Source organism: Bombina bombina, chromosome 9, assembly GCF_027579735.1.
Source record: "Bombina bombina isolate aBomBom1 chromosome 9, aBomBom1.pri, whole genome shotgun sequence".
Lineage (NCBI taxonomy): Eukaryota > Metazoa > Chordata > Amphibia > Anura > Bombinatoridae > Bombina > Bombina bombina.
The window spans coordinates 40,069,888-40,084,115 of NC_069507.1; the positions used below are offsets into that span (position 1 = coordinate 40,069,888).

Here is a 14,228-nt window from a genome sequence, read left to right on the forward strand (position 1 = left end):
GCCTCTACAGAGCATCAGACAAGCACTTTTTTAAATTGTGCATTTCAGGTGAATAAAAATGTCTGAAATTATGTCCACTGGGTGTGTCATCCGAAGCACAAATAGTCCGATACATTAATGGGCAATGAACAAACTTTTTCTTTTTTTTTTTTTAACCAAATCGATTCAATTAATAGTTTGTTGTTTGGTGCCAAAAAAAGTGGAGCAGTTTTGTTTGGCTTATTGGCTCCTTTGTTTGTAAGGATGTACAGGCAATTTTACCCTTCATGTGTTCATTGTCCCCTATCCAATCCTATCATAGTATTACTAATAATTGATGTTAGGACAGCCAATCAGGCACTAAATGTTGGCTTTTAACCATACAGTGTAGTACTATGAAGCCTTAAAGGGGCACTAAACCCACAAATTTTCTTTCAGGATTCAGGTAGAGAATACAATTTTTAACAACATTCCAATTTATTTCTATTTAATTTGCTTAATTATTTAGATATCCTTTGTTGAATAAATAGTGATGCACATGGGTGAGCCAATCACATGAGGCATCTATGTGCAGCCACCAATGAACAGCTACTGAGCCTATCTAGATATGCTTTTCAGCAAAGTATATCAAGAGAATAAAGCAAATTAGATAATAGAAGTAAATTAGAAAGTTGTTTAAAATTGTATGTTCTTTCTAAATTATGAAAGAAAAAATGTTGGTTTCATGTCCCTTTAACCTAGCATAGGAAGGTGGGTGACTAGGAGACGCTTAGACATTTTCAGTTACTTTGACTGCAGCTACTGAACTGTGCAATTGATTGACTTCTGTGTCACTGTGAGCTGGCCATTGACTCAAATTATATCTGAGTTATATGTTCATCAAACAATGCAAGATAGGTTATTTTGTTTGATTTTATAATGTAAGATTTGTTGTATATATATTTTCCCTTCCCATTGGAAATAACCAAATTCAATATTCGGCGAAACTGAATGCCCACTTGGCCAAAATTTGGCTAAACTGAAATATGGGAAAAATCTGAAGTGAATCTTTCTGATGAAATTTAACATCCAACTTTTGTGTTTAAGAGAGAAAATCCAAAGGTGTAAGATAAACAGTAAGTTTAAAAAAGAAACTGTATTGGTTTATATAGAGAATTCAGTTTTAAACAACTTTCAAGTTTACTGCTATCATCAGATGTGCTTTGTTCTATTGTTATTTTGTGTTAAGTAGCCTCAGAGCAGCAATGCACTACTGGGAGCTAGCTGAACACCCTATTTGTGCCTGTTTACTCTTTCTAATGATCCAGCTATGTTCCAAATTTCACCCAGTCTTCCTCTATAGTTGAGCTTAGTATGGTATGAGCTTGATCCTTTTTAAAAGCCATTTTTTTATAACTTCTCATTACCTATGCTTAAAGGGACAGTTTACTCAAAATGTTCTCCCCTTTAATTTGTTTTCAATGATCCAGTTTACCTGCTGGGGTGTATTACATTGTTTACAAGTATTACCATTACCCTTATATTGGAATTTGAAATAGTTTATTTAGCCTGTCGTGTCCCCACCTATCCTGAAAGTTTTTGGCCTCAAGGCCAATCTGTGTTAACACAGCCAGTAGAAGAAATAAAGATAAAGAAACATGTATATGTACACAATGTGATAAATTAATGAGATCTAATTATACCTACAAGCTCAACCCATTTTATTAGGTTGTGGCTTCAAAACACAAAATCAGCTAATTCATATACACAAATAAGCCTTAAAGCAAATCTCATACATTTTATACTCTGCAGCTGGTTAAAAAAAGTAATTGGAAACACATTAAAGGGACACTGATCCCAATTTTTTTCTTTTGTGATTCAGATAGAGCATGCTATTTTAAGTAACTTTCTAATTTACTCCTATTAATTTTTCTTCATTCTCTTGCTGTCTTTGTTTGAAAAAGGCATCTAAGCTTTTTTCCTTGGTTCAACACTCTGAACAGCACTTTTTTATTGGTGGGTGAATTTATCCACCAATCATCAAGGACAACCCAGGTTGTTAAAATGGGCCGGCATTTAAACTTGCAATCTTGCATTTCAAATAAAGATACCAAGAGAATAAAGAAATTTGATAATAGGAGTAAATTAGAAAGTTGCTTAAAGGACCAGTAAACACATTAGATTTGCTTAAAGGGATATAATACTCATATGCTAAATCACTTGAAACTGATGCAGTATAACTGTAAAAAGCTGACAGGAAAATATCACCTGAGCATCTCTATGTAAAAAAGGAAGATATTTTACCTCACAATCTCCTCAGCTCAGCAGAGTAAATTCTGTGTAAAAAGTTATACTCAGCTGCTCCCAGCTGCAGGCAAAAAAAATAAATAAAAAAAAATGAAGAAATGAATAGGGAAATAATATGAGAGTGCACGATGCTCATCCCCTAAGCTGTCCCAGGACAGACACACTAAAATGCTGCTTAGAAATCCTTTACAGTGGGAGGTGGCTACTGATGAACCTTTGAGGTAAAATATCTTTCTTTTTTACATAGAGATGTTCAGGAGATATTTTCTAGTCAGCTTTTTACAGCTACACTGCATCACTTTCAAGTGTTTAAACATTTGGGTATTATGGCCCTTTTATCGACAAATGCAAGATAACAAGACAATACAATAGCATTTACTCTGAAATTTGTTAGAAAAAAAATCTACTATTAATTTGAAATTCAAAGTTATGTATATTTCCACTCCCCCTGTTACCATGTGATAGCAATCAGCCAATCACAAATGCATATACGTATAGTCTGTGAATTCTTGCACATGCTCAGTAGGATCTGGTGACTCAACAAGTGTAAATATAAAAGACTGCACATTTTTTTTTAATGGAAGTAAATTGGAAAGTTGTTTAAAATTACATGCTGTATCTGAATCATGAAAATTTAATTTGACCTGAGTGTCCCTTTAAAATTTCATGCTCTATCTGAATCACAAAAGAAAAAATTGGGGTTCAGTGTCCCTTTAAGTGAAAAACTATTTTATAGTATACTGTCCCTTTAAGGCCAAGCTGTGTAAACAGCCAGCAGACAAAATTACACTCCCCGTGGGGTATATAAGAGATACAGTAATAAAATATTAATTTTCCATTGTTCTCTGCAAGTATTGGTGATTGGTTTATGTACAGATATAAGATAAAGAAACATGTATATGTACACAATGTGATAAAGTAATGAGAGCTGCTTATACCTACAAGCTCAAACTATTTTATTTGGTTGTGGCTTCAAAACACAAAATTAGCTAATTCATATACACAAATAAGCCTTAAAGCAAATCTCATACATTTTATACTCTGCAGCTGGTAACATTTCTCCAACATAGGTGTGTCCGGTCCACGGCGTCATCCTTACTTGTGGGATATTCTCTTCCCCAACAGGAAATGGCAAAGAGCCCAGCAAAGCTGGTCACATGATCCCTCCTAGGCTCCGCCTACCCCAGTCATTCTCTTTGCCGTTGTACAGGCAACATCTCCACGGAGATGGCTTAGAGTTTTTTAGTGTTTAACTGTAGTTTTTTTATTCAATCAAGAGTTTGTTATTTTAAAATAGTGCTGGTATGTACTATTTACTCTGAAACAGAAAAGAGATGAAGATTTCTGTTTGTAAGAGGAAAATGATTTTAGCAACCGTTACTAAAATCCATGGCTGTTCCACACAGGACTGTTGAGAGGAATTAACTTCAGTTGGGGGAACAGTGAGCAGTCTTTTGCTGCTTGAGGTATGACACATTCTAACAAGACGATGTAATGCTGGAAGCTGTCATTTTCCCTATGGGATCCGGTAAGCCATTTTTATTCAGACAGTAAATAAGGGCTTCACAAGGGCTTATTAAGACTGTAGACATTTTCTGGGCTAAATCGATTCATATATACACATATTTAGCCTTGAGGAATCATTTAATCTGGGTATTTTTGTAAAATAATATCGGCAGGCACTGTTTTAGACACCTTATTCTCTAGGGGCTTTCCCTAATCATAGGCAGAGCCTCATTTTCGCGCCGGTATTGCGCACTTGTTTTTGAGAAGCATGACATGCAGTCGCATGTGTGAGGAGCTCTGATACATAGAAAAGACTTTCTGAAGGCGTCATTTGGTATCGTATTCCCCTTTGGGCTTGGTTGGGTCTCAGCAAAGCAGATACCAGGGACTGTAAAGGGGTTAAAGATAAAAACGGCTCCGGTTCCGTTATTTTAAGGGTTAAAGCTTCCAAATTTGGTGTGCAATACTTTTAAGGCTTTAAGACACTGTGGTGAAATTTTGGTGAATTTTGAACAATTCCTTCATACTTTTTCGCAATTGCAGTAATAAAGTGTGTTCAGTTTAAAATTTAAAGTGACAGTAACGGTTTTATTTTAAAACGTTTTTTGTACTTTGTTATCAAGTTTATGCCTGTTTAACATGTCTGAACTACCAGATAGACTGTGTTCTGGATGTGGGGAAGCCAAGGTTCCTTCTCATTTAAATAGATGTGATTTATGTGACACTGAAAATGATGCCCAAGATGATTCCTCAAGTGAGGGGAGTAAGCATGGTACTGCATCATTCCCTCCTTCGTCTACACCAGTCTTGCCCACTCAGGAGGCCCCTAGTACATCTAGCGCGCCAATACTCCTTACTATGCAACAATTAACGGCTGTAATGGATAATTCTATCAAAAACATTTTAGCCAAAATGCCCACTTATCAGCGCAAGCGCGACTGCTCTGTTTTAGATACTGAAGAGCATGGGGACGCTGATGATAATGGTTCTGAAATGCCCCTACACCAGTCTGAGGGGGCCAGGGAGGTTTTGTCTGAGGGAGAAATTTCAGATTCAGGGAAAATTTCTCAACAAGCTGAACCCGATGTGATTGCATTTAAATTTAAGTTGGAACATCTCCGCGCTCTGCTTAAGGAGGTATTATCCACTCTGGATGATTGTGAGAATTTGATCATCCCAGAGAAACTATGTAAAATGGACAAGTTCCTAGAGGTCCCGGGGCTCCCAGAAGCTTTTCCTATACCCAAGCGGGTGGCGGACATTGTAAATAAAGAATGGGAAAGGCCCGGTATACCTTTCGTCCCTCCCCCCATATTTAAAAAATTGTTTCCTATGGTCGACCCCAGAAAGGACTTATGGCAGACAGTCCCCAAGGTCGAGGGAGCGGTTTCTACTTTAAACAAACGCACCACTATACCTATAGAAGATAGTTGTGCTTTCAAAGATCCTATGGATAAAAAATTAGAAGGTTTGCTTAAAAAGATGTTTGTTCAGCAAGGTTACCTTCTACAACCAATTTCATGCATTGTCCCTGTCACTACAGCCGCGTGTTTCTGGTTCGATGAGCTAGTAAAGGCGATCGATAGTGATTCTCCTCCTTATGAGGAGATTATGGACAGAATCCGTGCTCTCAAATTGGCCAATTCTTTCACCCTAGACGCCACTTTGCAATTGGCTAGGTTAGCGGCGAAAAATTCTGGGTTTGCTATTGTGGCGCGCAGAGCGCTTTGGTTGAAATCTTGGTCAGCGGATGCGTCTTCCAAGAACAAACTACTTAACATTCCTTTCAAGGGGAAAACGCTGTTTGGCCCTGACTTGAAAGAGATTATCTCGGATATCACTGGGGGTAAGGGCCACGCCCTTCCTCAGGATAGGTCTTTCAAGGCCAAAAATAAACCTAATTTTCGTCCCTTTCGTAGAAACGGACCAGCCCCAAGTGCTACGTCCTCTAAGCAAGAGGGTAATACTTCTCAAGCCAAGCCAGCCTGGAGACCAATGCAAGGCTGGAACAAGGGAAAGCAGGCCAAGAAACCTGCCACTGCTGCCAAGACAGCATGAAATGTTGGCCCCCGATCCGGGACCGGATCTGGTGGGGGGCAGACTCTCTCTCTTTGCTCAGGCTTGGGCAAGAGATGTTCTGGATCCTTGGGCACTAGAAATAGTCTCCCAAGGTTATCTTCTGGAATTCAAGGGGCTTCCCCCAAGGGGGAGGTTCCACAGGTCTCAATTATCTTCAGACCATATAAAGAGACAGGCATTCTTACATTGTGTAGAAGACCTGTTAAAAATGGGAGTGATTCATCCTGTTCCATTAGGAGAACAAGGGATGGGGTTCTACTCCAATCTGTTCATAGTTCCCAAAAAAGAGGGAACGTTCAGACCAATCTTAGATCTCAAGATCTTAAACAAGTTTCTCAAGGTTCCATCGTTCAAAATGGAAACCATTCGAACAATTCTTCCTTCCATCCAGGAAGGTCAATTCATGACCACGGTGGATTTAAAGGATGCGTATCTACATATTCCTATCCACAAGGAACATCATCGGTTCCTAAGGTTCGCATTCCTGGACAAGCATTACCAGTTCGTGGCGCTTCCTTTCGGATTAGCCACTGCTCCAAGGATTTTCACAAAGGTACTAGGGTCCCTTCTAGCGGTACTAAGACCAAGGGGCATTGCAGTAGTTCCTTACTTGGACGACATTCTGATTCAAGCGTCGTCCCTTCCTCAAGCAAAGGCTCACACGGACATAGTCTTGGCCTTTCTCAGATCTCACGGATGGAAAGTGAACGTGGAAAAGAGTTCTCTATCTCCGTCGACAAGGGTTCCCTTCTTGGGAACAATAATAGACTCCTTAGAAATGAGGATTTTTCTGACAGAGGCCAGAAAAACAAAACTTCTAAACTCTTGTCAAACACTTCATTCCGTTCCTCTTCCTTCCATAGCGCAGTGCATGGAAGTAATAGGTTTGATGGTAGCGGCAATGGACATAGTTCCTTTTGCGCGCATTCATCTAAGACCATTACAACTGTGCATGCTCAGTCAGTGGAATGGGGACTATACAGACTTGTCTCCGAAGATACAAGTAAATCAGAGGACCAGAGACTCACTCCGTTGGTGGCTGTCCCTGGACAACCTGTCACAAGGGATGACCTTCCGCAGACCAGAGTGGGTCATTGTCACGACCGACGCCAGTCTGATGGGCTGGGGCGCGGTCTGGGGACCCCTGAAAGCTCAGGGTCTTTGGTCTCGGGAAGAATCTCTTCTACCGATAAATATTCTGGAACTGAGAGCGATATTCAATGCTCTCAAGGCTTGGCCTCAGCTAGCAAAGGCCAAGTTCATACGGTTTCAATCAGACAACATGACGACTGTTGCGTACATCAACCATCAGGGGGGAACAAGGAGTTCCCTGGCGATGGAAGAAGTGACCAAAATCATTCAATGGGCGGAGACTCACTCCTGCCACCTATCTGCAATCCACATCCCAGGAGTGGAAAATTGGGAAGCGGATTTTCTGAGTCGTCAGACATTACATCCGGGGGAGTGGGAACTCCATCCGGAAATCTTTGCCCAAATTACTCAACTGTGGGGCATTCCAGACATGGATCTGATGGCCTCTCGTCAGAACTTCAAGGTTCCTTGCTACGGGTCCAGATCCAGGGATCCCAAGGCGACTCTAGTAGATGCACTAGTAGCACCTTGGACCTTCAAACTAGCTTATGTATTCCCGCCGTTTCCTCTCATCCCCAGGCTGGTAGCCAGGATCAATCAAGAGATCTTGATAGCTCCTGCGTGGCCACGCAGGACTTGGTATGCAGATCTGGTGAATATGTCATCGGCTCCACCATGGAAGCTACCTTTGAGACGAGACCTTCTTGTTCAAGGTCCGTTCGAACATCCGAATCTGATCTCACTCCAGCTGACTGCTTGGAGATTGAACGCTTGATCTTATCAAAACGAGGGTTCTCAGATTCTGTTATTGATACTCTTGTTCAGGCCAGAAAGCCTGTAACTAGAAAAATTTACCACAAAATATGGAAAAAATATATCTGTTGGTGTGAATCTAAAGGATTCCCTTGGGACAAGGTAAAGATTCCTAAGATTCTATCCTTTCTTCAAGAAGGATTGGAGAAAGGATTATCTGCAAGTTCCTTGAAGGGACAGATTTCTGCCTTGTCTGTGTTACTTCACAAAAAGCTGGCAGCTGTGCCAGATGTTCAAGCCTTTGTTCAGGCTCTGGTTAGAATCAAGCCTGTTTACAAACCTTTGACTCCTCCTTGGAGTCTCAACTTAGTTCTTTCAGTTCTTCAGGGGGTTCCGTTTGAACCCTTACATTCCGTTGATTTTAAGTTATTATCTTGGAAAGTTTTGTTTTTGGTTGCAATTTCTTCTGCTAGAAGAGTTTCAGAATTATCTGCTCTGCAGTGTTCTCCTCCTTATCTGGTGTTCCATGCAGATAAGGTGGTTTTACGTACTAAACCTGGTTTTCTTCCAAAAGTTGTTTCTAACAAAAACATTAACCAGGAGATAGTCGTACCTTCTTTGTGTCCGAAACCAGTTTCGAAGAAGGAACGTTTGTTGCACAATTTGGATGTTGTTCGCGCTCTAAAATTCTATTTAGATGCTACAAAGGATTTTAGACAAACATCTTCCTTGTTTGTTGTTTATTCTGGTAAAAGGAGAGGTCAAAAAGCAACTTCTACCTCTCTCTCTTTTTGGATTAAAAGCATCATCAGATTGGCTTATGTGACTGCCGGACGGCAGCCTCCTGAAAGAATCACAGCTCATTCCACTAGGGCTGTGGCTTCCACATGGGCCTTCAAGAACGAGGCTTCTGTTGATCAGATATGTAGGGCAGCGACTTGGTCTTCACTGCACACTTTTACCAAATTTTACAAGTTTGATACTTTTGCTTCTTCTGAGGCTATTTTTGGGAGAAAGGTTTTGCAAGCCGTGGTGCCTTCCATTTAGGTGACCTGATTTGCTCCCTCCCTTCATCCGTGTCCTAAAGCTTTGGTATTGGTTCCCACAAGTAAGGATGACGCCGTGGACCGGACACACCTATGTTGGAGAAAACAGAATTTATGTTTACCTGATAAATTACTTTCTCCAACGGTGTGTCCGGTCCACGGCCCGCCCTGGTTTTTTAATCAGGTCTGATAATTTATTTTCTTTAACTACAGTCACCACGGTATCATATGGTTTCTCCTATGCAAATATTCCTCCTTAACGTCGGTCGAATGACTGGGGTAGGCGGAGCCTAGGAGGGATCATGTGACCAGCTTTGCTGGGCTCTTTGCCATTTCCTGTTGGGGAAGAGAATATCCCACAAGTAAGGATGACGCCGTGGACCGGACACACCGTTGGAGAAAGTAATTTATCAGGTAAACATAAATTCTGTTTTTATAGTATACTGTCCCTTTAAATTGTACGGCTTTACTAATGTTTGTACAGCATTGTCTGTCCTGGTCATTTCTATAGAGCGTTTTATGACTATTTTAGGAAATGTTATTGCTTTTAAAATCAATTACTGTGCACTTCAAAAATTGTCTATGGTTATGTCCCTTAACAACCTTTTGTGGCCTTGTGTGACCAGGCTTCATATTTGGGCTGTGCTTAAATAAATTATACATTAGCAGCTGCTGATAATAAATTAGTAATAATGGAGATTTAATATGAATTGCATGGCTTATGTTTAATAGAATTGCTACTGGTGTGTTCAGTACTTGGATAACAGGTTAGTTTACTAATCATACAAGTGATATTATTATGAGATTAAGAACTTTTTTAGACACCAGAAGGTGGAGTTGGCTTTTCATTACTTGTCTGGACAGATATCGCAGTTTCCTGTCTTCTCACTGCCTTGAGGCATTTTTCATTCCTTATGCAAATTTGCTTATGATAAATGCTATACAGGTTACATATTCTGAAATCCAGAAGTCACAATCTTCTCTGCCCGGTTCTTTGGTTTAGTTTTTGTTATAAAATGCAAAAGCAAGTCTTGTTATTTAAAAGAAAACTTTTGCCTTTCTGATTACAGTACTGTACTTCCATTACCTCTCCAAATGGTCTCATTTTACAGATGCAAATATACAAATATTCCGTAATCCAAACTATTCTGAAATCCAAACCCTTTTCTGATTTTAAAGGGACATTCTACTCATTTTTATCCCCTTTAATTTGTTCCCAATGATCCACTTTACCTGCTGGAGTGTATTAAATTGTTAACAAGTATTTCCTGTACCCTTATATTGGCATTTAAAATAGTTTAGCCTGTGGTATCCCCACCTATTCTGAATGTTTCTGATCTTAGGTTCAAGTTATAGATAAGCTGTGTTAAACACAGTCAGTAGCAGAAGTAATTAAACTATGTGGGATATAGAGATTAGTTAAAGTGAATGATGTAAATTGTGATAATAAAGTGCCCGTTTTTTTTAAATATTCGATTAAAAACAGGGGCACTTTAATTCATCAAGATTTACATTTCACTTGTGTTGTAAAAATACTTTTTAATCCTGACAGCCGCACCAGCTTTTCCTGGTTGTCGCAAGCCTCTTCCTACGTCAGAAATGACGGATCAGTCATCCTCCAATCACAAATTCCCCCTCCCTGGGGAATCGGTGTCTGATTCAACGCTGTGATTGGAGGAAGCCGGATTCCTCATTTTAGACCCAGGAAGAGGCTTGCGATGGGCGGAGGATGTGATGCAGCGGCTGTCAAGATTAAAGGGTAAGTATTTTCACAACACGAGTGAAATGTAAATTTTGATGAATTAAAGTGCCCCTGTTTTTAATCAAATTTTTAAAAAACGGGCACGTTATCACAATTTACATTCACTTTAATAATAATTTTCTATTGTTCTCTCCAAGTATTGGTCTTTAGTTTACAGACGGATATAAGATATATAAGCATGTATATGTACACAGTGTGATAAAGTAATGAGATCTGATACCTACAAGCTCAACCCATTTTATTCGGTTGTGGCTTCAAAACACAAAATCGGCTAATTCTTATACACAAATAAACCTTAAAAAGCAAATCTCATACATTTTATACTCTGCAGCTGTTAAAAAACAAGTAATTGGAAAAGCATTAAGGGAAAAACAATTTTACAGTATACTGTCCCTTTAAGTAGTTTGGATAAAGGGTTTCGTACATGTATTGAGAGAAAATACTTAAAGGACCACTTAACACGGTAGAATCGCCTAATCAGCAAATGCATAATAAAAAGACAATACAAAAGCACTAGTAATAGATTTGTACTGGTAAATCTAATTTAGTTACTTTCCTTCCTAATGTATCATGTGACAGCCATCAGCCAATCACAAAATGCATATATGTATTCTGTGAATCTTGCACATGCTCAGTAGGAGCTGGTGCCTTAAATTGTATATATAAAATGGTTGTGCACATTTAGATAATGGAAGTGAATTGGAGAGTTGCTTAAAATTAAGTGCTCTATCTGAATCATGAAAATTTAATTTTGATTCAAGTGTCCCTTAAACTGTGAGTCAAGACATATACATTTTGTGTTTTTGGGGCCGTTGCTTCCATGAGAAGCTCAACCTATTTTAATAGGCCGTGTTTTCAAAGCACAAAACCAGCTATTTCATATACACACTTAAACCTGAAAATGCAATTTTACAGTATACTCTCCCTTTAAGGGACAGTATACACTCATTTTCATATAACAGCATGTAATAGACACTACTATAAAGAATAAGATGCACAGATACTGATATAAAAATCCAGTATAAAACCGTTTAAAAACTTACTTAGAAGCTCTGTTTAGCTCTGTTGAAAAAGCAGCTGGAACGCCCACTGCAAGTGAGAAATAAGACATTCCCACTCTTCCCTTCTTTTACATATGAAAAGACCCTTTACTCAAACGGGAGTAAGCTGGAGTAGGTATACGTCGGTATTCTCATAAAACTTTGGGGCTTGGTTAGGAGTCTGAAAATCAGATCTGTTATTTAAAAATAAGCAAAACTACACATTTAAAAAAAAACTTAAAACTTTATGGGCTATATAAATATATTCTCAACAAAACATTTATGCAAAGAAAAAATGAGTGTATAATGTCCCTTTTAAGTCTTTGCTTCCGTTTTGATAAATGCTTCATGAGAAAATAATTTCAACCTGAGGAGCGATGTAAATTACATTATCCAAGTTTGGTAGGGACCCCCATAATATACTAAATGTAAAGTGCAGGGTGTGGTATTCCCTGTATAGCGAGGTTCCTTGGTGTCTGCAGTTTAAATAAACAAACAAAGCAGACTTACAAATTAATTTTCTAATGAGTTTTGGAGAACAAAATCTTGGTAACCTTGGAAGGAGGTCCAGTAAATTATGGAATTCTTCTCTAGTACTGCCATGATTGGATAAGGTTTCCTGTTCTGCAGTGACCCCAGGATAAAATAAATATAATAGTTGACTGTGTGAATGCAGATATGTCCTAAACAGTGATTTTGTATTATTTTTTTAATATTACTATAAAGTTATGTTCAGAAGCCTTTCATGTTATCCTGAACAATATCTGACTTTCTGTGATTGCTTTTTGTTTCTGTGGTCTCAACATTTGGTTATAAAAGGTCTTGGCTTGTACTAATGTTCCATTGTTTGCTAATTCTTTTAAAGAATCACAAAAGTGTGTTTAGTTTCTGTTTTTTGTGTGCATCTTAGAGGGCATATTTTAAATATTAGTTTTTTTTTTTGTAAATTAGATGTTCCTGTAAAGCAAGACAATTTGGTTTTCACTGTCCACCACTAAAGCAGCAGAAGTTCTTATCAACCAATGAGCAATCAGTCCTTAAGGACTTCCTGTTTGCTTTACAATGAAAATAAACAGCTTAAACTTAAAATTGTAAACAAATATTTATTATCTCATATGTATGATACAAATTTTTGGGTTTCAGGTCTTCAAAATGCTAAAACTGTCTTTCATGATTCAGACAGAGCATAGAATTTAAAAAAAAGTTTCCAATTTACTTCTATTATCAAATTTGCTTCATTCTCATATTATGTGGCAGAGATATTTAGATAGGTGGCGTGCATATGTCTGTATCACTACAAGATAGGAAATAGCGCAGTTGCTAATGTATAACGTTGCAAAATTGCTGCCATATAGTACAGCAGAAATGTGCACACTCCTGAACTTACCATCCTGCTTTTCAACAAAGGATAACAAGAAAATCAAGTCAATTTGTTAATAAAAGTAAATTGGAAAGAGCGTACATTTTTTCTTTTAAACAACTTTGCATTTTACTCTTACCTATTTTGCACAACTGAGAGGTAGCTGAACGCATCAGTAAGCCAATGATAAGCATATGTGCAGCTATCAATCTGCTAGCTCCCAGCTCATGAGCTCACTTAGGTATGCTTTTCAACAAAGGGAATACCAAGAGAACTAAGCAAATTAAATAATAGAATTGAATTGGATAGTTGTTTAAAATTGTATAGTCTATCTGAATCACAAGAATTTTTTTGGGGTTTCATGTCCCTTTAATTTAACTTATTTCTCTACTACTTTGTATTCAAAATGTGTGTTTACTGGTCTGATGATCTGCAAAAATTACATGCTTTTGTTTTCATATGTTTAAGTATCTATTTTTTTTCTTATTTCAGATACATGGAACTATGCATCACATTGACTCTTGGAATTAACAAAACTGGATTTACAGTACAAGAATCTGTTGGGACATCTTTGAGTAAAGTGTTTTGCAGACTCGTACTGCTCGGGTAAATATTTCTAATTAGGTTTACCAGGATATCTGGCTCCCTGGCACCATTTTCGCTTACTTGCAATTCCTACGCACATCATTTCATAAAGATTTTTCAAATTTTGTTCAGCTGACAAATGCATCATAGAAGCTTCAGGAATTCAGTTACAGAACCCAAGACCTGATTCTTTATGGATACTAGTAATCATGAAATTGCCACAATTTGCTTTCATCTCACGTGTTGCGTAGTGGCTATTAATACTAGGTTTGTAAAATTCTCAGGTAGTTTCCGGTGTTCTTTCTGAATCTCGTTCTTCAAATGTTTGCAGGAAAACCTGTGCTGCGGTGCAGAATTTGTGGAAATACCGTATGAGCTTGGCTGATATAACAAAGCAAGGACAAATATGATAGTTCACTCAGCATGTAACAATACAGATGTGAGTAAGAAAAACACATAAGTAGTGGGTCATATTGATATTTTGTACTTGTAATTTGAATGTTAAAGGGACATACGCCTTGTAATTACCTAACGTTTTTGCAACATTGCATTGAATCTCATACCGACAGTGTAAAAACTGCCCGAGTAGATTAACACCTTGCTTGCTGCAGTTGTTTCTCAATAACTAACCTCTTGTGTTTTTTGGAGGAGCCAATCCATACCTGACACTTTCATTTTGTTAGCAGTACTTTCATTGTTATCACCTTTGCTGAGGTTAGTTAGGAACAGACATGTAGTAA

At 38.3% G+C, this 14,228-nt stretch overlaps 1 protein-coding gene across 2 annotated transcripts in view; it reads left to right on the forward strand.

Moving 5' to 3' along the window:
• BMPR1A (bone morphogenetic protein receptor type 1A) overlaps positions 1-14,228 on the forward strand; it is a 232,383-nt gene that overhangs the window by 89,472 nt on the left and 128,683 nt on the right. Inside the window, exon 2 of one of the 2 annotated variants that reach the window (XM_053692047.1) lies at positions 13,396-13,509. The exons of the other annotated variant lie outside the window; for it this stretch is intronic. Coding sequence (XP_053548022.1) covers positions 13,400-13,509 — 110 coding nt within the window. The 5' untranslated portion in view covers positions 13,396-13,399. The remainder of the gene's footprint in view (positions 1-13,395; positions 13,510-14,228) is intronic. 2 annotated transcript variants of the gene reach the window in all.